General features: G+C 38.6%; 2 protein-coding genes across 5 annotated transcripts in view; both read right to left on the reverse strand.

Moving 5' to 3' along the window:
• The window catches only part of KATNA1 (katanin catalytic subunit A1), a 25,390-nt gene extending 18,798 nt beyond the window's left edge, over positions 1–6,592 (reverse strand). The window contains exon 1 of the mRNA XM_030267993.4: positions 6,480–6,592. The gene's annotated coding sequence lies outside the window, so the exon portion shown is untranslated. The remainder of the gene's footprint in view (positions 1–6,479) is intronic.
• LATS1 (large tumor suppressor kinase 1) lies at positions 1,414–23,133 on the reverse strand. Of its 4 annotated transcripts, XM_072926926.1 has the most exons (9): positions 22,994–23,130; positions 19,777–19,841; positions 18,656–19,161; positions 16,389–16,539; positions 13,035–14,563; positions 7,718–8,300; positions 6,835–7,017; positions 6,480–6,586; positions 1,414–5,535 (listed from the first exon to the last, which is right to left on the reverse strand). In XM_072926926.1, exons 3-9 carry the CDS (start codon positions 19,004–19,006, stop codon positions 5,020–5,022), a joined length of 3,420 nt encoding a protein of 1,139 aa, XP_072783027.1. In that variant the 5' UTR covers positions 19,007–19,161; positions 19,777–19,841; positions 22,994–23,130; the 3' UTR covers positions 1,414–5,019. The 4 variants fall into 4 exon arrangements, with proteins under 4 accessions (XP_072783027.1, XP_004174218.1, XP_030123850.1 ...); XM_004174170.6 differs by lacking the exon at positions 19,777–19,841 and having other exon boundaries at positions 13,035–14,560; positions 22,994–23,133; XM_030267990.4 differs by lacking the exon at positions 19,777–19,841 and having other exon boundaries at positions 22,994–23,133.
• Between the last annotated feature and the right edge of the window lie 280 nt (positions 23,134–23,413).

A 23,413-nucleotide genomic window follows, 5' to 3' on the forward strand; every position in this document is an offset into this window, starting at 1 on the left:
AATGCAGGAGGTTTATTATAGTCCTTCAGGGTCAACTCCAAACCCCCACAGCAGTATGTCATCCTTTAATTAACTATATCACATCCATTCTTACTCGTCTTGTTATTCTATTTCTACCCATTCTTAAATTGGCAGTTTTAGTCTTTCCCATTTCTAACAAATGTCTACGTTTAAAACAACCATTCCTACATTACTTCAGCTATCAAGACACAGCTGCTGATGAGTTTCTAAAATTTAAAGTGTATCACATCACTTGGTTGATGAAGCTGGAGGAATTTTCTGTCTCCCCTTTGTAGGTGGGCTAATGAATAAAGAATGGTACTGTACTTCCACAAACTCCTCCACAAGTATAGCAGAATTAGGATATAACTCAGTCTCTCCAATAACACATTAGTTTCTGCATTAGCACTTTGAGATGTGCACTTCAAGAAGGGGATTTTCACAAACACAGATGAAAGTTGTGATACATTGTCTTCTTAAGGAACAGCTTCATGGTACAAAAAGAATACCAACAAATTGAACTCTTGAAAATCAACATGTATACTTTTGAGAACAGGTTACAAACATGAGGTGACAGCCAAGTACAACAGCATTCCTGCTGTTACACGTGTGCCATTTTAATGTTAAACAGTAGAACTGCTGCAGCATAAATAGAACTTGTAGAAGAGGGATGTGAAGGAGGACAGAAAAATAAATGTAATTGGGCAACTAATGTTTACATTTTATGTCTGAATAGCCAAAATAAGAATGTGATTTTCACTTCTTATAAAGGTCCAGTGTGGTGTTAATTATTCCATCAAGTGTTACACTACAGAAACTGATTCTGAGAACAATTTCTATAACTCAGAATGTCACTGACCACCAGCAGCTGATAATTCAGTTAGGCTGCTCATGAGAGCTGGAATTCTTTCTCTTATTCTAAAATAGCCTTTAAGAAGGTGTCAGTGCAACCACTCAAATCCCATCCCCCAGGTCAAACACACAATGCTGTGTGTTCAGTCAACAGGGGCAAGAAAGCCTCCACTGCTCAACTGCTGGGCACTGACAAACTGGAAACCTGGCAGTCCTGGATGGAGGGGATGGATGCTCCAGTGTACCTACTGGAAAAGTCAGCAAAGATGCACATTCTTTTCACATGAACACCAGGAGTCTTGGAGATCATAGTCCAAGCCACCACCCCATAAGCCCCAAAGACGCAAGTGTGCCAATGGGCATTCAGAGATCGCATGGCACACATGTAGCTGGATTGCAGGAATGCAGAGACCTGGCAAAACAGGATGCCCGGTCATGATCGAGAAAAGTAAAGAACATGCAAAAAAATTGGTGAATAACTTACTATGGCCATGAGATAATGCAAAATTGTTAAGTTTACTAGCTAGACACAGAATAAATGAATGATCCGCTTAAGCAGAATTGTGGGATGGTCTATGTATTTAATAGAAGACTCCAAAAGAACTGACAGTCTTATAATACAAAAAGGACATTATATATACATATACACACAGAATATGTCTATATATATCTATATAGATATATATAAATCAGTAAACTTGAATAGTGCCTTTATCATGACCATCTTAAGGCATTCAAAACATCTTAGTATGACATTGACCCAATTCATTGTCTTTTTTGCTTTGGCTGAAATAAAGCAAACAGATTTCAAGTTCTGATCTGAAACACCCACAACATCTGAAACAAAAGCCTAATAGTATCTTCAGTGACAGCAGCATAATCTAAGAACCCACCCACTGCACTGCCTATCAGCTGAATAATATTAAAAGGAGTCTAAATAAATCATTCCCACTCACAGTTTTTGCAACAGCGGAGGATACATCAGTCTCAAAGAGACTTTCTAGACATAAATTCTATAGATTCTATTACAAATTGAGGATAGAAAAGATACAGCAAGAGGGCCTGCCCGAGGATAGAATGCCACTGAATATCAAATAGTATTTACAGTACAAGTTATAGGATTATAGAACATTTTATAAATACAATTAATATGTATACAAGGACACATAAAAGAGAAACTTGTTTTCATGCTTTACAAAGTAAAGGTAACCTGAACTAAAACTTACTTCAGAATTCCACAGCTGCTGGCTAGGAGCCTCTCTTCTCCACTGCCTGTATAAACCAATCCCCATTGTAGGTCACCAGTGAAACACCCATGTTTTAAGCAGCAAATATGAAGAATCTCAACAGACTCTGAATCTATGTATGAAACGTCAAGTTTCAAAACATGGGTAAGGCAGAGCATGCTGGAGAGTTGTGACAACATTCATGTGTAACTAACTTTCTCAGAGAAGAACCTGGACTGTAACTTCTTGCAAGGAAACACATAACACTGCAGCATATAGGTGGCAAAATGCAAACAAGGAACTTCTAACACATGATATTAGAAAATGCCAGAAGCATCTACCAAATTCTAAAGTTATGAGCACTTCCTGTATTTGTTTAAAAAAGGCAAAAGAGTATTTAGTATTTCAGCACCTGCACATGTCCTTAAAACAATCAATAATTTCCTTTAATAAAAGCAATTGGTTTTTCTTTTTAGACCAATGGTGCCTTTACAGGACACTTATTTATTCTTTTTCAGAATTATTTTTAAATTGCCTAGGATCAGTAATAGTATTAAACAGGAATACACCTGTTTAGTATACTACAGTGCAGGCAGAGGAGAGATATACTCAGATGAAAAGGCAATTTTAAGAGTGAATTTAATGAATTGACATTATTTTCTCTGCACACTTCAAAAATGTTGAAGCAGAGGCTTGATTAAATTACCTTTAACCAGCAATATATTATACTTTGCTCCAAGACAAGTAGACCAGTTTTACTGGGATACTTACTATGAAGGAGGATAATCTTTAAAGTTTATTTACATGAAAAGCAATCTTTTTTACATAATATATAAAATGGAGTAGTTATGCACTGCAGCCATTTTATAATAATTAAGCTAAATGAAATTAATCTTAAAAGCTACTCTATTTCAACAGCTGTGGGAAAGGCAGAACAGGATTGTTTTATTAAGCTGCAAACTCATTTTCGTTATAGTAAGCAACTAACAACTTGTTTGAGAAAACTTCTCACAACCACCTTCTAACCATTATAAATGCTTCACAGTAGAGGGGCAAACTTCCACAAACACTTTCTTCTGTGACAAAGTACATTTAAGAAACTTCCTTACTGCCAACCTGATGCAGTTTCCTCAGTTATGTCAATATAAATAATTTTTGGACCACACTAGAAACTGGATCACTCAAATGACCACACTCTCAAGAAGGGAAATTTCAAATGCTAACCAACAAGCACTTTCTTCAGTGATCCAGTATGTAGGACAGTACTAGAGACAGTTGCACTGGCACAAAAAGAGACACTGGACTCAAACACAAAAAAAGAATAAATGGCCATAAGCAAACAAACCAACTTGGTGAGAAAAGTAAACTGGCAACTGATGTTTGCTTCAAGAACAGCTATGAACACAAATTTCATGTTGTTTAGATAGTTGCAATGCCAGTACAATGGCACAAATAATAATTTAGGAAAGCAGTAATGCTTACATGCCGTGTTATTAGATTATCCATTGGAATTCAATTCCAAGGAAGACGAAATGTTTCAAAAGTCATTAAGTTTACTAAAAATAGTGCATTTTTTTACCACTGTGTTTATTTTAAGGAAAAGGAGGATAGAGACAAAAACATAATTCTTTCTGCCTCTCAACACTTAACTCCTGACCTTATCTCGGTGAAACTGCTTAGAGTGATGCTCCCATCCCTGCTCCACATAACCTCAATAGGCTCAGTACCCTCCATGAGACCCTAGGAGCTGTCTGAGCATCTGCTGCTGGAAATTAAGGAAACAGTAATGCAGAAGGCAGCAGGCACAGGTCTAAGTTCCTAATTCTTTTCTGAACCAGGCCGTGACAGAGCATTGAAACTGTACTGCCACCTGAGACAGAGCTGTGCAAAGGCCTCCTCAGTGCCTGTTTAACCAGAAGGAAAACTGTTCCAGTCAAAGCAAATAGGTCTCTACAACAAGTCTCAAAAGTAATAATTTATAATCTTTTCCCATTACTATCTCAAATTTATCATAAAAATACTACCCTAAAATTTATTTTTCAAACTAAAAATCCCAACTAAAGCAGCACTGTACACACTTTACAGTTTGGCTGTAGTCAGAAAATTGAACTAGATTTCAGAAAGTGTTTCTAAGGCTTCTTTTCCTCTTACATCTATAGAACTGATGACAAGAGACAATCAAGTTGTTTCTGAGTGAGCAGTCCTGCTTTGAGAGGAGTACCAGTCACATGCTAGTGTTACTAATATCAAATCCAATCCCTATTTAATAAAATACTAGTTCTAATGTTTTATCATCTTATGATCATACTATAGTCAAGACTGACACTTCTGTGTTTCAAAGCTGAGAACTAGGCCACTCCCACAGCAGCTGGAAACATTTCACCAGAAGGTGGCTGTTTTTCCAACACTGTGAATAATGAGGCTAAATACAGTGAGAAGTGAGGGTACAGCAGCCTTTCTTTTTAGAAATGTATCCGAGAACTTTATTAGTGTAAAGTAGGTTTTATATTTGGTCAATGCATGGAAAAACTGTGATTAAAAATTCTGAAGCAGAGATTTGTTCTCTAAAATTATTCACTATATGTATAAATAGATACCAGGCATTTTTGGGGAAAAAAATCACTATTTCCTATTTTGAGTACTTAGAGTACAGAGGACCAATAATAATATTCAAGTGACTTTTTTTAACCTAACATCAAATCTCTTCTAAATTAAACAATTAACATCACTGGAATAAATTAATTTTTAGAAGGATTTCCCTATAGTCTAGGGAAACAAAATGTACAGAGAGGGAAAATAAAGAAATATTTTTTTTAGACTTTAAAAAGAAGTGTGCACATATTTACCCTAGCAATCTTCTTTCAATACTCTTAAAGGAAGAGACTTTTCAAAAGCTACAGCTGCAAAACTGATTATTTCATTTTTGACTTTTATTCCTCTACTAAACATAAACCAAATCACGACTCTGAACTACTCTACTTGCCTGTTCATCATCATCATCATCATCTGACTGCTGTTCTGAATTTTGGGAACTACCATACTCATACTCAATGGGCTTTGGATTATTGTATGGGTAGCCATTGTCATCAAAAAATCTTCGAAAGGTGAACTCATAAAAAGCATGTTCAGGATGTTTTCCATTTTTGTACCACCCATTAAGGGTATCATTTCTGTTCCCCTCCTTATCATCATCACTCCACAATTTATCTGGATCAACTGGATCAAAGTTTGACGTGTCCGTAGGATGAGCAATTTTGGGAATGTAGAAAGCAGGCTGTCGCCGTAGATCGCTTGAAAAATCAATTGTTTTGAAAAATGGATGAGCTTTTATTTCATCTGCACCGTTTTTGCCTAAACGATCTTCTGGGCCTCGGCAGAGTTTAATAATAAGATCAGAGGCCTCTGGAGTCAATTTAGCCTGAGGTGGAATATGAAGTGCAGTTTGCCAGTTGATAACCTTAAAAGCAAAAAGATGTGTTATTTATTTATAATTTCACAAAAAGAAAAAATACATTAAAACAACAAAAGAAAACAAATGACTACGAAGAAATAATTCAGTATGTCTAACGTTTTTCACAGTAGAGGGGAAAACATGAAGCTGCTCTTTCAGAAACACAGGAATATTTTGTCTGGAAATCTGGCAAAATGCAGGCAAAGTTTATTCACATTCCAAATCTAAACTAGAGTCTGGCATGGAAGACGTCTGCTATAAACCAACAAAAATACCATAAAATCCAGCACCTGGGACCTGAGATTAGGCACATGGCTTACAATCCTAAAAAGGTGAGGCAGATGGGTTTTGAATTATATGATGTACTGTAAAGCCTAAGAGATTTCAAGTTAAAGAAAAAATCAATACTGCACTACATTTGAGCCACCTGAATGCAATTCTGCAAAAAATGACACCTGCAGAAGACTGCCTTGATGCTTTCTCTGAAACAGCAGGGGCTCCGGAAGGAAAGGACCAAAGGCTCTGAGCTGTCAGTAGCCCTGAGCAGGCAGTCATCTACTGCTCCTCCACCTTCCCACCAAAGGAAATCCTCTGCAGGCAAACAGGCACGGAAGCCAAGAGGTGGGAAAAGAACAGATACTGGAAGAGGGAAGGGAATGGGAAAGGGAAAGGTAATAACAGCTGGAACAGATACAAACAGTGAAAGGCTGAGATGTGATGTAATTTTTGGCATGTTTACTATACGACCAGGTAAGTCACAAATGTGATTCTAGAAGTCTCTATATATAAAGACTGTGGAAGTCACCTCCACAGTAACATAAAGTTTAAAATTGCCATCGTTTATAACATGCTTGGATAGGCAGTGCTGTCAATCATCACCTTTGCTTTCACTACAAATTAGCAAGACTATGTAAGTTTCAAACCTATTAATACCAGACTTTTAGAGTTACCTTCATTTGTGTTTCCAGTGGTGTTTGTGCCAGGAATGGAGGCTGCCCCACTAGCATCTCAAAGAGAATTACTCCAACACTCCACCAGTCACACAACTGTGTGTAACCTGAAATAAAGTTCAAATAAGGTAGTCAAGCCTTGTTATGGTTTTTATCTTACATTTCTAAGACTAAAAAAGTTCAGAAGAGAATTGAATTCTATTCAATACTTATTTAATATTTCCATCTTAAAAAAATACTTTTTTCTTAAAATATCACATCCTGGGGAGAAGTGGGAGTGTGGGAGAAGTGAAGCAGCACACCTGAGTACCAGTCACTTTGTAGTGAGACTGCAGTACAAAACCACATACATTACCTGTTCGTAACAACACTTCTGGTGCAATGTAGTTGGGTGTGCCCACCAGGGAATGGGCCAGGCAGCGCTGGTGCTGCCGTGCAGCCCTGCGCTCCAGCGGCTTCAGCCGATCCCCACATCTGCAGTTCGCCGGATCACCCCACTCACTGCTGAAATCCATACTGTCCTGACGGGCATGATCACCTGCCATGGAGTGACAAAAATGGCAAAATTGAGGATGGTTACTTTTATTCTTATCTAATACGACATTTTCTTTAACCATTAACATTCTGTGTTACAAGATAGAATCTGTTTCAGTTTCAATACTGAACCTGAGAGTTAAAACAGATGTTGATTTTTGTTTATGATATAAAACACCAACCTCTGAGGACACAAATTTTTTAAGCTAATTTTTGACATAACTATGAAAAAATACCAATCTTGATACTTTTCAGATTTTTCTTAACATCACCACCTTGGGTGTATAATGTGAATATTGTTTTTACACTTAACACAAACATAAACCTCTAACATTTAAATCACAAAAAAAAATTAGATTTTAAAGCTTTATCTTCTCACCACAGAAGATACTGTTACTGTGTAACAGTCTGGCCTAAGATACGTGACATTTTGAGAAAAACTAATCAGAAGTAATTTAAATCTTGTTTTTGAAGGTATGTTTTTATTTTTGGAAAGTAAAACCAAGCTATCACATAATTTGTATTTTACCACTCTCAAAACCGTGACTTTTCTTTTGCTCCAACGTTTTCTTCAGCTGTTGTTTCAGTAATCAAGTAGGATTTTGAAAAGCCTACTTAAACCTTCTCATAAAAGAAACAGCACAGTCATCTTTCTACTCATTTATAATTTAATTCCTTGTAAAGAATACTTGTATTTCTCTTACCGCTCTGGTAGTATTTTGAGTCATGGGTCCATCGAAAACCAGTACAGAGCCCGAAGTCAGTCAGTTTGATATGACCATCACGGTCTATTAAGATATTGTCAGGTTTAATATCTCTGTGGATGAAGCCCATTTTATGAACACTCTCAACTGCACATGTCAGCTCTGCTGTGTAGAACCGTGCCAAATTTTCTGGGAAGACGCCCATTCTAATTAGGAGACTCATCATATCACCTCCTGGAATGTAGTCCATTACAAAGTACAAATTGTCCTTATCTTGGAATGAATAGTACAGGCGAACTACCCATTCATTATCAGCTTCTGCAAGGATATCCCGTTCAGCTTTAACATGAGCAACTTGATTTCTAAGCAAGACATCTTTTTTCCTCAGAGTCTTTGTTGCATATAGAGCATTAGTATCCACCTTTCTTGCTAGGCAAACTTCTCCAAATGCACCAACTCCCAGGGTTTTAATTTTTACAAACATTGACTTGTCCATTTTAGCTCTTCTTAGCCGAATGTAATTTGACTCTTTCTGGCACAACATTTTCCTCATTTGATCCCGAGCTTCTGGTGACAATCCAACCTATGTAGCAAACAGAGTTAAATCTGAAGAGTGAACAGTACTCTTAATTCTTGGTGATCTTCTCATAATTAATTACAAGGCTTAGGCAAAGCAAGCCAAATACTTATACACAGCACAAGAAATAATACTTAAAGGGATTTGGTTTTATTTTAATTTACACATTAGGATTCTATGAAAACATATAGGAGTGATAAAAGACTGAAATGTGATCATTTTCAACAGCAAAATGCACAAGGTGCCATGCACCAGGAGGTTCTAGAGAAGGGACCACTACATTCTTAAGAAAGGTAATTTACAAATTACTGATAAAAAACCACTGCAAATAATATTATCTGAGGAACAGTGTGCATCAGCTGCCTCCCTGATTCTCTTTACAGGGTTAAAGAAAGCCAAGACACGTCTGTAAGCTGCTGAGGGCTAAGGAGCTGCCATGGGAAAGGCAGACTAACTGGAGCAGAAGTCACTGAACTTCCTGACCATGCTCTAGAATTTCAGCTGCAGGAGGGAGTATGTACTCCCTCTCACTCTCTCACTTCTACGTGTAGCTATCCGAAACAGATACTACTGGCACTGCTTCCTACTGCCCGCCCACACCGAGGCCGTGCCTCTGCCACAAGCTGAGACCAACCCATATTCCTCTCATCACATAACACACCCCCTTCTAAGAGGACTTTGCTCACACTCTCAACACTGCTCTCCACTCTTCCTAGGAACCAGCTGAGCAGAGAACTTCCTTTTCAAGTGGCTCACTCATCCTGACAATATCTTTTCTTGGCTCCCATCTGTGTACATATCCCTCTCTTGACTGAACACCCCCAATGTTCCAGCCAATGCCACCAACATTCTGATAGCTGAAACACTCACAGACCACACACAACTCATCACCTAGAGCGTGAAAACCTTTATCTACAAGAACCACATTGATCACTCTCATTGTACTCCAAACCTGCATGCCCTCCTGGTATATTCTTGCTGGTTTCAATGCCCCTAAGAGTCCCATTCAATTTTGGTGCCATTTATCTTGGCAAATTTCAGGGCCTGGGATCAGAATACTCCTTCTTTGTTTTAATATTAATAGAACCTGTCTTCAATTTTTTAATATTTTTTTCTCTGTGACACTATCCCCAGCTTGATGTTCATTCCTTTTTTTGTTTTCTGACAGCATTTTCAAATTACTATATGCTACCTTTCTCACAGCATCTCTATTATTTTATCTGCCTACCTGGCTTGAAATCACCATCCCACACTAATAATTTCCAAGTTCAACTTACAGCATACTTCCTTATTTTTTAATGGACATGTTGATCATAAACTCAAACATGGCCAGACTGAACACTGCAAACATCACAACTGTACTCGAGCACTATTCTAAAGGCTTTCCATTTTTTACTTTAACATCGATTCTTGATACCAAGTCTTGCTGCTTCCATCTCTTTAAAGCATCAAATATGTGAGATACTGTCTGCATAGCAGTATTCAGAACCATTAATAGGACTAATTAACTTGTCTAGACCTGTATAGACTGTATGTTGATATATGACTTCAACCTTGCCTGACTACCAACATAACTTGAAACAAAATATAATAGACGTGACTGACAAAAAAGGCAAAAAATAATCAATTAGATATCATTCAGTATCTTAAAAATGCTTTCAGAAGTTACTATATGTCACCAATAAAGAAAATACTGTTAGAAAACAGAATTTCTTACAGGCTTCATAACAAAAATGGATCCAAAGGATCCAATTGCATCCAATGGATGCAATTAGGAAAATGCATACAATATGATTGTCTACCCAAATGAATTTCACAAGTTATACAAATTTGGTAAGATTTAAATGGGTAAGACTGTCTCAAATTTGAGATAAATTTTTTTGTAGACATCAGATAGGCAGTAGTTAGGACTGGTTAGCTGTAGTTTCAAGACTGGTGTGGGAAATAGGTTCAACTATATGCTTTTAATCAAAAAATTGTCTTATTGCAGGAACATCTGCTTATTGTCTTCCAAGACAAAAACATCTGAAGTTTTCCACGAATTAACAGACTTAAGACACACTTCAGCACAGAAGGAAGGATGTTCTTTTAAGACTTGCAAATGTCAAGAAGACAGCTGAAGACCTGAGCCTGGTAAACTTCAGATAATGGTGGGTCACCTTCTTAAAGCCCATCCGAATCCTAAAGTTTACTTCAGTGCAGACCCACTTGACACAACTGAATACAAACTGACACAAACTGAACCCCACCCATCACTGAAAAAGCTTGAAAAGAAAAAAAACCTACACGGCAACAAACTCCTTAGGTGTGAGACTCAATACAATAATTAATCACTGTGACACATAAAAAGAGTTTCCAAAACCTGGTTTTTGAAAGGTTTGCTTTCTTCTACCTGCTCTCTAGCTCTTGTATCTGGACTGTTTTATAATAAAAAACTAGCCCAAGTACTGCAATTTATCATCTCTTCCCTCAACCCTTGATTTTTCCCTGTCATCCACTAAACCAAATGTTAATTACAAACTTTCTCTCTGAATTTCTGTATTTTCCCTAGAACTCTCCTCAGCTTCAGCATTTGCCAAAAATTAACAAACTGTCAGCTGCACAAACTTTTCTGTACATGTATCTCCAATTATTTCAAGACATCAGACACCAAAAGTTTTGCTCTCTAGCATCACACAATTTGCTCTCATTTTGCTTCCTTCTCATCTTGCTGTGCCTTAAAGGATGACTTAAGTTTCTCTTTGCAGGAAAACCACCTATTATAATTCTTGGCCAAACTCACACATCTAAATCAAACATTTTTGAGACCACTCAGCTCCTAGGAAATCTAATACCATAGAAATATGTCACATATGTTAGAAATACAGCATCTGATGAAAGCAGGTGTTTTCACAGGGATGCATTCTGAGTTTTTTTCTTTCAAAATTCAAAGGGTAGAAAAGAAGGGATTCAATACTTGCTTAATCTTCTTAAAACTTTCTGAAAATAAACAATTTCCCTTTCTCCTTCTCATGAAGGCCCAAAATATAGTTTACTGTTGTGGCATTCCTCTCCTGTATGCTTAGGAAAAAGGAGAGGTCTGCTGTGGTACAATAACCCATCTTCCACCCTCCAGCCTGTAATTAAACATCCCAGCTTTAAACCTAGCATAAACTATTAAAACTATAGCATTAATATTATAAATATTCTATAATTAATATTAATAATCAATTAATAAGTAATTGAATTAATATTATAAGTATTATAATATTTTAAAGCACCCTACTATGGTGCTTTAAAAGCACAAGAAAAATATCAAGAAAAGTTATACCAGTGCTTTCATACAAGTAATACTTATTCTGAGATACTACAGAAGACAACACAGTAAGAAGGGAAAGTGAAGTTTGCAAATCAACATTAATTATAATCTTACATTTAAGTACTCAAAAATAGCCAAAACAAATTCATGCTTAATTTTGATGCAGGATTGCATGCAAAGCCCTCTAAAAAGGGATCATGCTATTCTTAAGAAACACTGTTGCTTCAGAATCTTACTTGTCTACACAGGAATGGAGGCTACAGAGTTCAGGAAAGCTTCCCACACCTTAACAGTTTAAATCAGCTGTTAGTGAAGTGAAAAAGGAAAGAGAGAAGACTAAGAATAAAGATCTAGTAAGAGTTCCAGGATGAAATCTTGCTAACATTTACATATTCGTGATTAAGTAAACACTTATAAAAGACTACAGCTTACAGTAAAATTTTTCAATGAGTAAGAAAACACAGATTTAAAAAACAGCATGTCAAGAAAGCAGTATAAGCTAAATACGTACTCTCATAAAATAAATAAAAAAGAACATCATACTTATGCCAAACTTTCAACTACAATTGTTAAGAAATATATTTGTGTGACAGAACTCAATTTCACCTTTCTGCAAATATTAGTTTCACTACTTTCCACTGCTTTCTCTTTTGAAATGACATAGGTTCATCAGCTCCAGTTTTTACCCTTTTGATTTGGTTTAAGAGAGCACTGAAATAATAGCAATAGACCACTGACTTCATGCAGACACAAAAAAGTTGATTTCACATGTATTTGTTTTATAATTATGCCCTTCAACTGCTCTTGTTTAAACAGATACACTTACAGTGCAGATTACAAAATAATTAGACAAAAGATACCATCTCCTTCATTCTAAAAAAACCCAACTAACCTTTAAATGCTTTTAACTTAATAAAACTATCCCTACTGGTAACAAACTGCAGAATGTAAATCATATTACTGTTTGGGTGTCCATGTAAGAGCACTAGCCAGACTGCCACTTGTCCCCAGTTTGCTTGTACCTTCAGTACTTATTTTTAAAAAATGGAAATATTTTTTAAATCATTAAAATATTGCCTGTAATTCAAAAATCAGGATTAAATAGAACCCATAACAAAAAGCTATGAGCTATGTAGCTACATTTCAGTTTATGTAACAATTATTTCGCTTCTGCTGCCTTACTTTTTGTAGGCCATACAAATTACCTTTAGACAGCCAAAAGACTTACTTAAAAATAAATTTCTAGGAAGAAAATTAAATATATAAACAAGACACAGAAGAAACTTGCCACATCTCAAATACAAAGATTAAAAATAGACTTCAATGCCACAGGTTCTAAATGCTCTACTTATTGGTACTATTTAATTCTACAATGAAGACTATCTCATAAAAGTAATGCAAGAAAACTTTAGCAATAGATTTAGAAAGAAGGAAGAGTTTACCCGCATCATTTCATTCTCTAGTTGTTTTTTCCGGTGCAAACGTTGCTGGTGTGACTTGAGTATATTCTCCACATGCTGCTCCATGAAGAATTTAAAGGCTTGAGGGGAATAACTTTGAATGCGAGACTCTCTTCTTTCTTCATCTTTCTTGTTTTTTCTAACAGGAACAGGTGAGGTTGTAATTTGTTTCTTTTCTTTATCTGTTGAATCAACACATTCATAATTCTTTTCATTCTCATCCTCCCTGGACAAAGGAGGTGGCTCCTCCTTGTTGAGCTTGGGTCCTGCCTCATACAGATTGACAGAAGGAGTCTGATGTAACAAGTGTTTAGGGTAAGGTGGCGGGGGACCCTGGTAATTTGGAGCCTCCGCAACCGGAGACATAACTGCCATATTGGTAGAGGGGCTGTCGGAGAAGGGAATGGTCTGAACAGTTTGCACGGGCTGTGGCATCCAGGAAGGGTGAGTGGGTGCCAAGGCAGTCTGCAGCTCTGGTTTCAACACTCGCATGCTTTTCACTGGCTGCTGAATGGGAGCTGGCGTTATGGCTGTCACCGTGGTGGCAGAAGGCTGGGAGCTGCCAGAGTGACTCTGCCTGCTGCCGTGATGGTTGTTGAAGGAGTTGGACCGCACGGGAATACTGGGCTGCCACGCAGGCATGTCGTGCCCATTGCCTGGTGACGACTGTGGCTGCACAGGGGAAGGCTGTGACCAGGATGCAGGTATTCCAGCTACATTTGTGTTGTAAAGTTCCAGGTTGTGACTATTTCTGTTTGGCACCATTATTGCCTGAGGAATATTCCCATTGGTGTATGCTGAAGGAGGAGCAGATCCTCCTGCCTGCATCTGTAGTGCTGTGGGACTCTGCCTGTTAGTTGGATTCATTGGGTACGGGGGCGGCTGGCGACTCACTGAATTTCCAGACACCACATTCTGATGAACTATGAATTCTGACTGACAATTGCCATTTTGCATTCCAGCTCTTCCAGAGGGAAAACTAAATTTACTGTTGGCAGAACTCTGCATGATTATTGGTTGCCTGCCAATGGGGACAGCACTCATGCCTCTCTGACCCTGTGTGGATGAATTCATAGGAGGAGGATTCATAGGTGGAGGTGGATAACCATCCTGCCATGTTCCTGGTGGCACTGGAGAAATACGGGAGATCATATATTCCATGTTTCCAGAGTACCGCTTTGTTTGAGAATTTGGCTCCCAGGAAGGAGGTGGAGGAGTAGTTCCCCTTGGAGGGGGTGTCTGCCCCCGAGGAGGTGGAGGAGGAGGAGTGACACTCCTTATCTGTGGTAAAGGTGGGGGATTCACTCTTTGTCCATTGGCAGGATGAGCCTGAGCAAATGCTGCAATGCCAGATCCAGATAATGGCCTTCCTACATCAGGCTGCGAGCTGGGACTTTCTGAGCGATAAATGACACCCTCTGCCAGGGAAGGGCCGTGCCGCTGAGGAACCAAGGACTCCTTAGAACCCTTCCAGCTCTGCTTGCGGTGAACTGACTGCTGGACAGCCCCTGCTTCCACGAGAAGAAAACACAGCATTTACATTATTGGAAATTATTCCTGTTTACTGCTTTGAATATGTTGTTCTGCCTTAATTACTACAGAAACAAGAATTGAGTTCCCTAACACAATATGATCCACTGTACTTCACATGAAAACTTTTTCTAGTAATACATAGCACAGCATGCTAATATGCTCAGTGTACATATAAGAGGAAAAAAAAAAAACACATTGAAACTATAAAACTATAATACCAGAAAGTGACTTTTTAGAAATAACTTTTCTGAAAATGCATTTTGCTCCAGTAAAAATGTAAAATTTAATTGAAAAAAATGGTAACGTGCAAAATTATTAGTCATTATCAGCCAATGTATTTTTAATTACCTGCACAAGAAATTCTCAGAATGTTCAGCACAAATGCAAAAAAAGTAATAGCGTGGAAGAATATGTTATGTTGCTATCCCTTCCAGTTAACACTTGCAAAACACTTAAGTGTTTTCCAACTAAAATTTAACTAAATGCTATAAAATCAAGGCTTGCGCCCTTATATGCATACAGATCACCCAGACTTGCTAAATTCCCCTAATGCAGAATTTGGCTAAGTACTTTAATTTTAAAAGTTGTATCTTTTTGGGAACCAGTGCTGTAGACAGAGAGGCAAGAATTAAAACTGCATGAATGCAAAACTTACAGAGCAAAACCTCGCTATATATTTACTTTGCAGATGCTATTTTGCATCATATAAACAAAATATACAAGGAACTGATAGTGCAGGCAGTCTTACTGTGGTTTTTATAATGGTAACACTAAAATATGTGTAAACACACTCAGTACTTTAATTGCTGAAAATCACCCTGTCCTCAAAGAACGTGTTAATTACTGTATTTTTGCAGGTAACAATGAAAACTATGTCTAAATGGTGGAATTTACCTATGAACTTCATATAAGCACCAACTAATCCTGCTTAATAGACTAAAGGAAAATAACACTTTGTTCTTTGCAACTCCTGACTAATTTTTGCTCCTACCTATATTGTTGATTTAAAATCTAACTTCAGTTCCAGCAGCTCAGCATCCAACTTTAGTCAAATAAAACTTCAGTATTTCTGCTGCATTTTAAAGTTACTCTTTTTTTAGGTGTATGCTACTAAAAAGGCATCAAGTTGTATTAAAAATGTGCTACCATCTGTTTAGAAAGTAATAATAACAAGTGGCAAAATTCTGACTCTGCTAGTAAAGACAAAGTCTGTCCTCTAACATATCTAAGAACATGAAGCCCGCCTTAAAAACTATACAACCAAAAGCTAGAACCAAGCAGGAAATTAAGCAGAGAGGGATCCTGGAACATCACATCCTAAAATACAAATATCATAGTCATCCAATATATAAATACACATACAGACCAAAAAATACACAAAAATGCACATACAGAATGCTGTTGTGTGGGAGTGTGTGTGAAGAGAGGCAAAAAATTAGAAGAATTCTTCAATGCTCAGCACTTATTTCTTAGTGGTGCCTGACAGAACAAAACACAGGCCCCACATCAGCAAGGTAACAAATTACCAAAATGAGATCTGAATGCCATTCCTTGTATGAAATGTTTATGCACAGTAATAAAACCATGCAGTTATAAAACCATGCTTAAGAAACTCATGTTAAATGGACCTATCTTTCAGAAGGATTACATCAGATATGTAAAATGCTGTTATAAAAAGCAAAATACCTGCATCTCAGCATTTCTGCGCTACTGCGAGCATGTGAAGGCAAAATTTACTACGTTCTATGTTTTACCTATAAGAATACACGCAGTGAGTTACTGAGTCAACATGGATACACTTACCTGGCGGTTTCATACCGGCATTTACAGGTCTTGCTGCTGCTGCAACCATCTGTTCCCGACGAGGATCCTGGTAGCTCATTTTACTTATAAATTCAATGGCAGCCTCTATACTACGGTTGTTAGTTTGTCTAAGAGCTTGTATAACCATATCCTAGAGAGAAAATTATATACAAAAAAATTACTTACAAGATTCCAAAAATCATGGTTATTTAGGCAAATAACCTCCACTAATTTTACCAAAGTAATTCTACAAAGTATCAATTTCTCTCAATTGTTTGAGAACTAATTTTAAAATGTCTTCTTCAGAAGAGATCATCCAAAATACTACTGCAGTATCAATGTTCAGAAGAAAAGTTAACTTGTTGAAGCATTGTAGTTTGATGTAAACCATGTCATCTTGCTATTCATAGAACAGTTTGGTCATACAACCCTTAAAAAAGGATGTTATAAAAAAAACCCATACAATAATTTTGTCACAATCCTTATGGACCAGCTGACATTAGAAAAAGCAGATACAATGTTTTCAGCTCAAAAATTTGGTCACCTATGCAATATGAATTCATTAATGTCTTAAAGACTATCACTATACACAGAACACATGAGGATTGAACTTGAACCATAATAAGCAAATGAGATTTTCTGTAAGCTATTTAGGATTAAAAAAAACCCAAATACAATCAACAGCATTCTACCCTGATTATTATACATATACATACATATATATATAATTATCTACATACACACACACCTGATACTTATTGATATCTATCTGTTCCACTTTACCCCTTAATGCTACCTACTACCTGAGAGGTGGGGAGAAACAACAAGAATGTTTGTGATATTTCATTTGGAAAAAAAAACAAAAAACAAAAAACCAAACCAAAAACCAAAACCAGTTTTCTTCTTGACCAAGAAACGGCTTTCCTACTTCAGCTGGCTGTATCTGCTCCTAGTGACGTATGCGGATCAGTGCCATATGGGCTATTGTGACAACAAACTGCAGGTTAACACACAGCAGAAAGGGCTTATGCTGGCACTGTGCCTGAAAAAAGCCCCATATAATCACAAGTGTCATGGGAATTTGCAGTTGTATCCAAGAACAAAGGGTAGAAGCAAAAGGCTTCAAGATACAAAGGATCCAACAAAAACACCAACTTAAGATACCTTTCTAATTTATTGTCCAGCCACATACCACAACCTTCAGTTTGCAAAACCAGCTGCAGGTTCAAATCTGCAAAAACGGAGCTGAGAACCAATCTACTTTGAAAAAACTTGCCCCAAAATCCCACACAACAACAACAAAAAAACTTCCTCAACCTCAGCGATGAATCACAGAGCTGGAGCAAATTATTACAAAAATAATTTATCTTTATAAAATCCTTCCATTCTTCCTGACACACAGTCTGGACTCTGTATTTGATCAAGTGAAAAGAACATGAAAAGCCACTATCAGCACTTGGCTTGACTGGGATGCTGCTGAAGAAAAACCAGTTGGTAGTTTTGGAGAAGCTCACTCTTGGTAGAAGTAGAACTCTGCAAACACCAAAGCATCACAGACAGCAGAACTCATGAGCTGGTCACTACTGCAAACAGGGCACACCTGTAAAGGTAAACCCTGTTGTGGTACTGTGCCTTTTTCCTTTGGAAAGATGAGTGGCTTGCCAGCTCTTTTTAAACATGCTTTTGTACCCAGGTTTACAAAGGAGGCATGAAAACAAGCATGATTTATGTCATGTGCAGGTCCCAGTAAAAACATAGAAGCTCTAAGTGTATTCCAGTGTATTTCCTTTCTGGAAACCACATTTCAGATTAATTTCCAAAATATTTGGTATTGCATTTCAATTTAGAATGGCCGCATTTTATCAACCTATTTTAATTGAGCACAATCCAAAATTACTTTGAGCATCAGAGGCAAAATCCACGTTCTAGAGTCCAGTCCTCTCTGCCTAAAATTATATAAATAATTAGAACAACCTACCACACAAGAACAATCAGGATAAGATGCTTAAAAAAAACAAAGCCAAGTCTCTCTAAATCCTTCTAGTCCTCTTCTACATCTCCCACTATTACAGTTTCATGTCTTAATGAGAAATCTACCAGATTTTGAAGCTTTTTGCTTATCGTGCTGTTCAAACATTCCCTGACCAGCACCCCCTCCATCATATTTTGAAGCTTTTTGCTTATTGTGCTGTTCAAACATTCCCTGAAACATGCATTAATAGTTTATAGCTAGCAGAACACCAAATCTTCAAAATAAAACACTTCACCTCATCAAAGCCAGCAGCTTGCAAGTCTTGCAGCATTTGTCGATTAACTTCTGATGTTCCTTTGACAGCTGAGGTTGCTTCATTTGCAAAAGGCAGAAGTGAGTTTCTTATCTCCTGCAAAACCTTATGATATGTTACAAATTTGGGGGGATTTCGGCCTTGTCTAGGATCTTCAGGTAACATTTTGCCCATGCTGTGATCAGCTTTAGCAGCATCTGAGGGTTTAGGCAAATTCCTGAGGCTCTCTCGTATTTCCTGTAGCATCTGCTGGCTGCTGCCAGTATAATTACTGGCAGGAAAAGTTTTAGGCCTCATTTGTCTATAACCTTCTGGCTTCTCACTTCTCTTCATGAAAACATGTATATATGCAACCTCCACCAAGGACTCGCACACACCAGAATTCAAGGAAGACTGGCTGATGTCAAAACTTGCGAAAGCACTGGCTCTTCACTGTGAAATCTTGGTTCCTGTAATGCTGGAGCTTGTCACAACCCAAAACTGCTATTCTGTTAACAAAACAAAACAAATCACATTTAACAGATCAGTAAAAAAAAATCACGATGCAGCACTGGTGGCAATGAAACATTCACATGCAGCACTGCCTTCAGATATTAAAAGCACACTAAGCAAATTCTTCAGGCAGTCTTTACTCAGCCTAATTTACAAACCATGTTGGGTTTTTAACTGTTAACAACTAATGTTTTAGGCGCCTCAAGTCTAAACAGTCCTGAATTGCAAAGGATGCAGACACAGTAAAGAGCTCTGTGTGGTGGACCAAGCTTTCAAGAGCAGATATGAACCACTGGTGTGTGCTAACTCAGCACTGCTTCTTTGCCTCCTCTCTCTCCTGTGTCTGTCACCTATGTCCTCCTCATCAGCACCTTTGTAATAGGAAGAGCCAACTCTACTACCCAGTCAGCCAAGATATGGGTCAAATCACCTTGCTGCTCAATGATTCTGACATCTAATTCCAGCAAAAGATGGGAGTGAGAAGTTCACCAGTAAGAGCATGTAATTACAGTGATTTTATCCATTCTCTAGCAGTCACATTTATTAAAACTAAACACTTGTCTGGCTCATCACATGGAACTTAATGACTTCTTGTATCATCAGCCACTTACATATGTTTAAGGGTTCAGATTCTGAGGCTTTCACAGTCTCTTAGCTCAAGTCTCCTTGAATCAGTCTTCATCAACAGTTAAGTAATTTTAAAATTTATTTTACATAAGGGAAAATGAGAGCAGAAAGAGAAAGAAAATTTTTATCAGATTTATTTTTTACTGTAAAATTGTTTAACAAGTCAAGCATCAAATTCACTGAGAGCATAGCTATGACATTTGGTAAGGGAAACAGAATTTTCTGCCAAAAGCCAAATAAAAAACGTTTGCATTTTGAAGGCGCTGACTCATCAGGGAAAGAGCCCTGTGTGTGCAGAGAACTCAAATCTCTGTATTCAGGCTGGGCACTAATTATTACTGCAACTGCATGGCAAAGGATAAAGCAACCACAGTGAAACACTGAAGAAATTGCAAAGCATTTGTCTCTTTAGAGTATCATGAAATTAAACTTTTTCAGTCTGTACTGCTTCACAGAGGAAGATCAGTTACTAAGACAGTGCAAGATAAACTAAATGCTTCAGCGCTGTCTTTTCTTCACAGGCAACAAAAATGTTGAAACCCAACACATTGTTCCTTCACTACTTGTTGCTAAGCATTTCTGATACTAGACATAAATTAAACAAATACCAAAATTTTACAGTCTACAAAAAAGTCACTCTTTCTTCACTCAGGTTTCATTTCTATAATACCTGCACTGTCACAAACCAATTAGTGATCCAGCAATTGAGGAAGAATATGACAAGTTAAGAGGAAAAAGAACTCTCTGAAACACATGCAGATTATATGAATTAAATACTCATGCTACCCATATATAAATAGAACATGAAAACTAGGAAGTAATACATAAAAAAGGACTGCAAAAAGAAACACTGAAGGTATATCCACTTAATCCCATTCTCTTTGGAGAACCATTTTAGAAATAACAGAATTTCTCTTATGAAACTTTCTAAATCTTAAGGGGTGTAACTACATCCACAAGCATTCTTTGCACTGTGATGGCTTTGAAACCTTAAATGAGTGTAGTTGGGTAGTTATGTTTTTTTAATACAGTCTGATAGCATCTAATTCTTCAGTGCTCACTGAATAAGGAAGAGATCATCAGACATGAGTGAATTTTAATAATTAACAGTGAAATATTGCCCAAAGTATTAAGAAATCAGCAGAAAGTACAGCATGAGAGCTATTAAAATGTAATTTAATTTTGGCCACTTTCAAAATAATTTTCCAAACATGCCGTATTTAAGACCACATTGAAAATACTTTTTCCAAAGAAAATGAAGTAAGAACTTGACAAAATACCCATACACAAGCTTTTAACAAATTCCAAAGGCCTGTAATTCAGGAGAAAATGGGCTTTTGCACCGACATATTTTACAAATTTCATCTGGTATTTCCGTATTCACTTCATGGTTACACCTCGGGTAGCTGGGATAGATAAATCTAACACCCTCTAGGAGAAATCAAGGTTAAATTAACAGGAAACTAAAATCATAGATCAGGAGCAGTCTTGGAAAATAAAGCTGCACTCCAACTGAAATTTTTAGCAGCAGTTTAGGAGTGTAAACCAGCCAGTCCACTTATCTCCCACCACTTACCACAGACAGCATAACTGTAAGGTCACACAGAATGAACCAAGCTAAGGAACTTAGCCAAATAAGTAACATTTTTTGGTGGGTTGTTCCTTTTGGCAGCACTGATGGGTACCAGCATGTACGTGTGAAACTAAGTCTTAATTCTTAGAAAACAAATTAAATTAGTCCTCCAGATAACAGGAATTACTAGAGTTCATCTTGCTTTATATATAAATCTCAAAACTCATAAGGTCACCTCTGCTTATAGACACTAGCACACATTTTAAAGGAAGAGAGTGTTGAGTAAGTATCTCAAGTGAGTATCCAAACTTTGTACTTCTAAGTGCTAAACACCAAGTGTACCCAAGAGAACTGATATCTATTCCCTCTTGTAGTTTTGTGTCGTTAAATAATCTGTCAATGCAGCTGGTTTCGCTGATTAAATTTTCTTCCCTAAAGGAATTGAGGAATTGAAAAAAAAAATCTTTCACTTCTTTTCAAAATATGGGAATACAGTATTTTCCTCTACAGGTCAAACTGTAAGGGAGAAGAAAGCCCATCTTGTTTTTTTCCACATTATAATCATAAAAGATTGGACTTACATAAAGTGCTTGAATGAAAGCTCAGAAGTGTTCAGGGCCAGGCCTGATGAGGCTTGGAACAGCCTGGTCTAGGGGCAGGGAGCTGACACTGATTATCTCTAAGGTCCCTTCCAACCCAAACCAGCCTGTGATGCTCTGAATGGCAACATGCAACTGTCAATTACTCCCATGATTTTCTGAGGGTAAAAATACACAGCTTTGTAATCTAACTTTAAAATTCCTTATAAAAATACTTTCAATGCTCATATTTCCAACTGAGTATTGAACATCACATATTAATGTATGCAGGTATCCTCCCTCATGTACCTACTGTAACAGCTTATCTTATACATAATCACAATGCTTCATTGCTAGGGATAAAGAAAGTAACAGAAACCTCACAAATCATAAAATTAAGTTTGTAAGGACTTTGTTCAGACCGACTAAAGGAAGCTCTTCTTTCAGGTAACAAGCCATTGAGCTGCAACAGCAATTCCCCAAAGGATGCACTTCCAATGCAAAAAGTTTTCATAGGATAAGGAGAAAACTGGACCCCCAAATTAGCACATAAGCACAACTGCATATGGTCAGAGAAGCCAGAGCTGGGAAGAACCAGAGACCAGCTGAACACTAGGAACATTGTGCATTCGCTCGGTTTGTTTCCATTCTTACGCTCTGCTATCTCCTTTAGCAGGATGCAGCTTTTCTACGTACACATGTATTCCCGGGAGCAGCAGGAGTCATTTCAGCCGCACCTCGGAGCGATCTTCAGGGCTAACACCTGCAGGGCAGCCAAAACCCCGCTGCGCTGGCTCAGGATCGCTGCAGGACAGCAGGACCCGGCCTCCCAAGGACCAGGCAGGCAGGAGGCTTTCACGGCCGGGAGGAGTACCCCGAATGTGCCCCGCTGGGACACCTGCGCTGCTGCCGCCTCGCCGGCCCCAGGCCGTGACCTGATGTCGCTGCTGCCACGGCTGCGTCCCGCAGAGGCCCCAGAACGTCGGGCCGAGCGGGGCGGGCCCGCTACCGCCCCGGCCCCCCTCCGGCCCCGCGCACGGCGGACTCTACCTGAGGCGAGAAGGCGGCGGCGGCAGCGCCCCGGGCGCCCGGAGCTCGGCCCCGCCCGCGCGGCGCCGACCGGCCGCGGCCCTTCCCTTCCTTCCGCCCTTCCTCCGCCCTCGGCGATGCCGGCAGCGCCCGCTCGGTCCCTCCGCCAGCGCCCGCCGCCGCCTCGGGCCGCTCAGTTCGGCGCCGCCATTTTGTCAGTGTCCCCGCCGCGGAGCCGCCCGGATATGGGCAGATCCCGGCCTGCCTCGCGCGGCTCCCGCCGCTCCCGGATGGAGCCGCGGCCGCCCGTGTGTAACCCCTGCGCGCCCGCGCGGGCCGCCGCACGCACGGCGCAGCGCACGGCTGGCTAATCCCGGGCCCGCGCCGAGCACCACGGGCAAATTCCCATCTTCGTATTTTCCGATTCTCTTTTAATGCGGA

This window comes from Taeniopygia guttata, chromosome 3 (assembly GCF_048771995.1).
Source record: "Taeniopygia guttata chromosome 3, bTaeGut7.mat, whole genome shotgun sequence".
NCBI lineage: Eukaryota > Metazoa > Chordata > Aves > Passeriformes > Estrildidae > Taeniopygia > Taeniopygia guttata.

Excerpts from the sequence above, each read along its gene's own strand:
- LATS1 (XM_030267990.4), bottom strand. The coding sequence starts at position 19,006 with ATGAAGAGAAGTGAGAAGCCAGAAGGTTATAGACAAATGAGGCCTAAA. Across the intron at positions 14,564-16,388 it reads TGCCGGTATGAAACCGCCAG|CAGGGGCTGTCCAGCAGTCA; the intron begins GTAAGTGTATCC and ends TTCTCGTGGAAG. Across the intron at positions 6,587-6,834 it reads AGAAGTGTTGTTACGAACAG|GTTACACACAGTTGTGTGAC; the intron begins GTAATGTATGTG and ends ACTTTATTTCAG.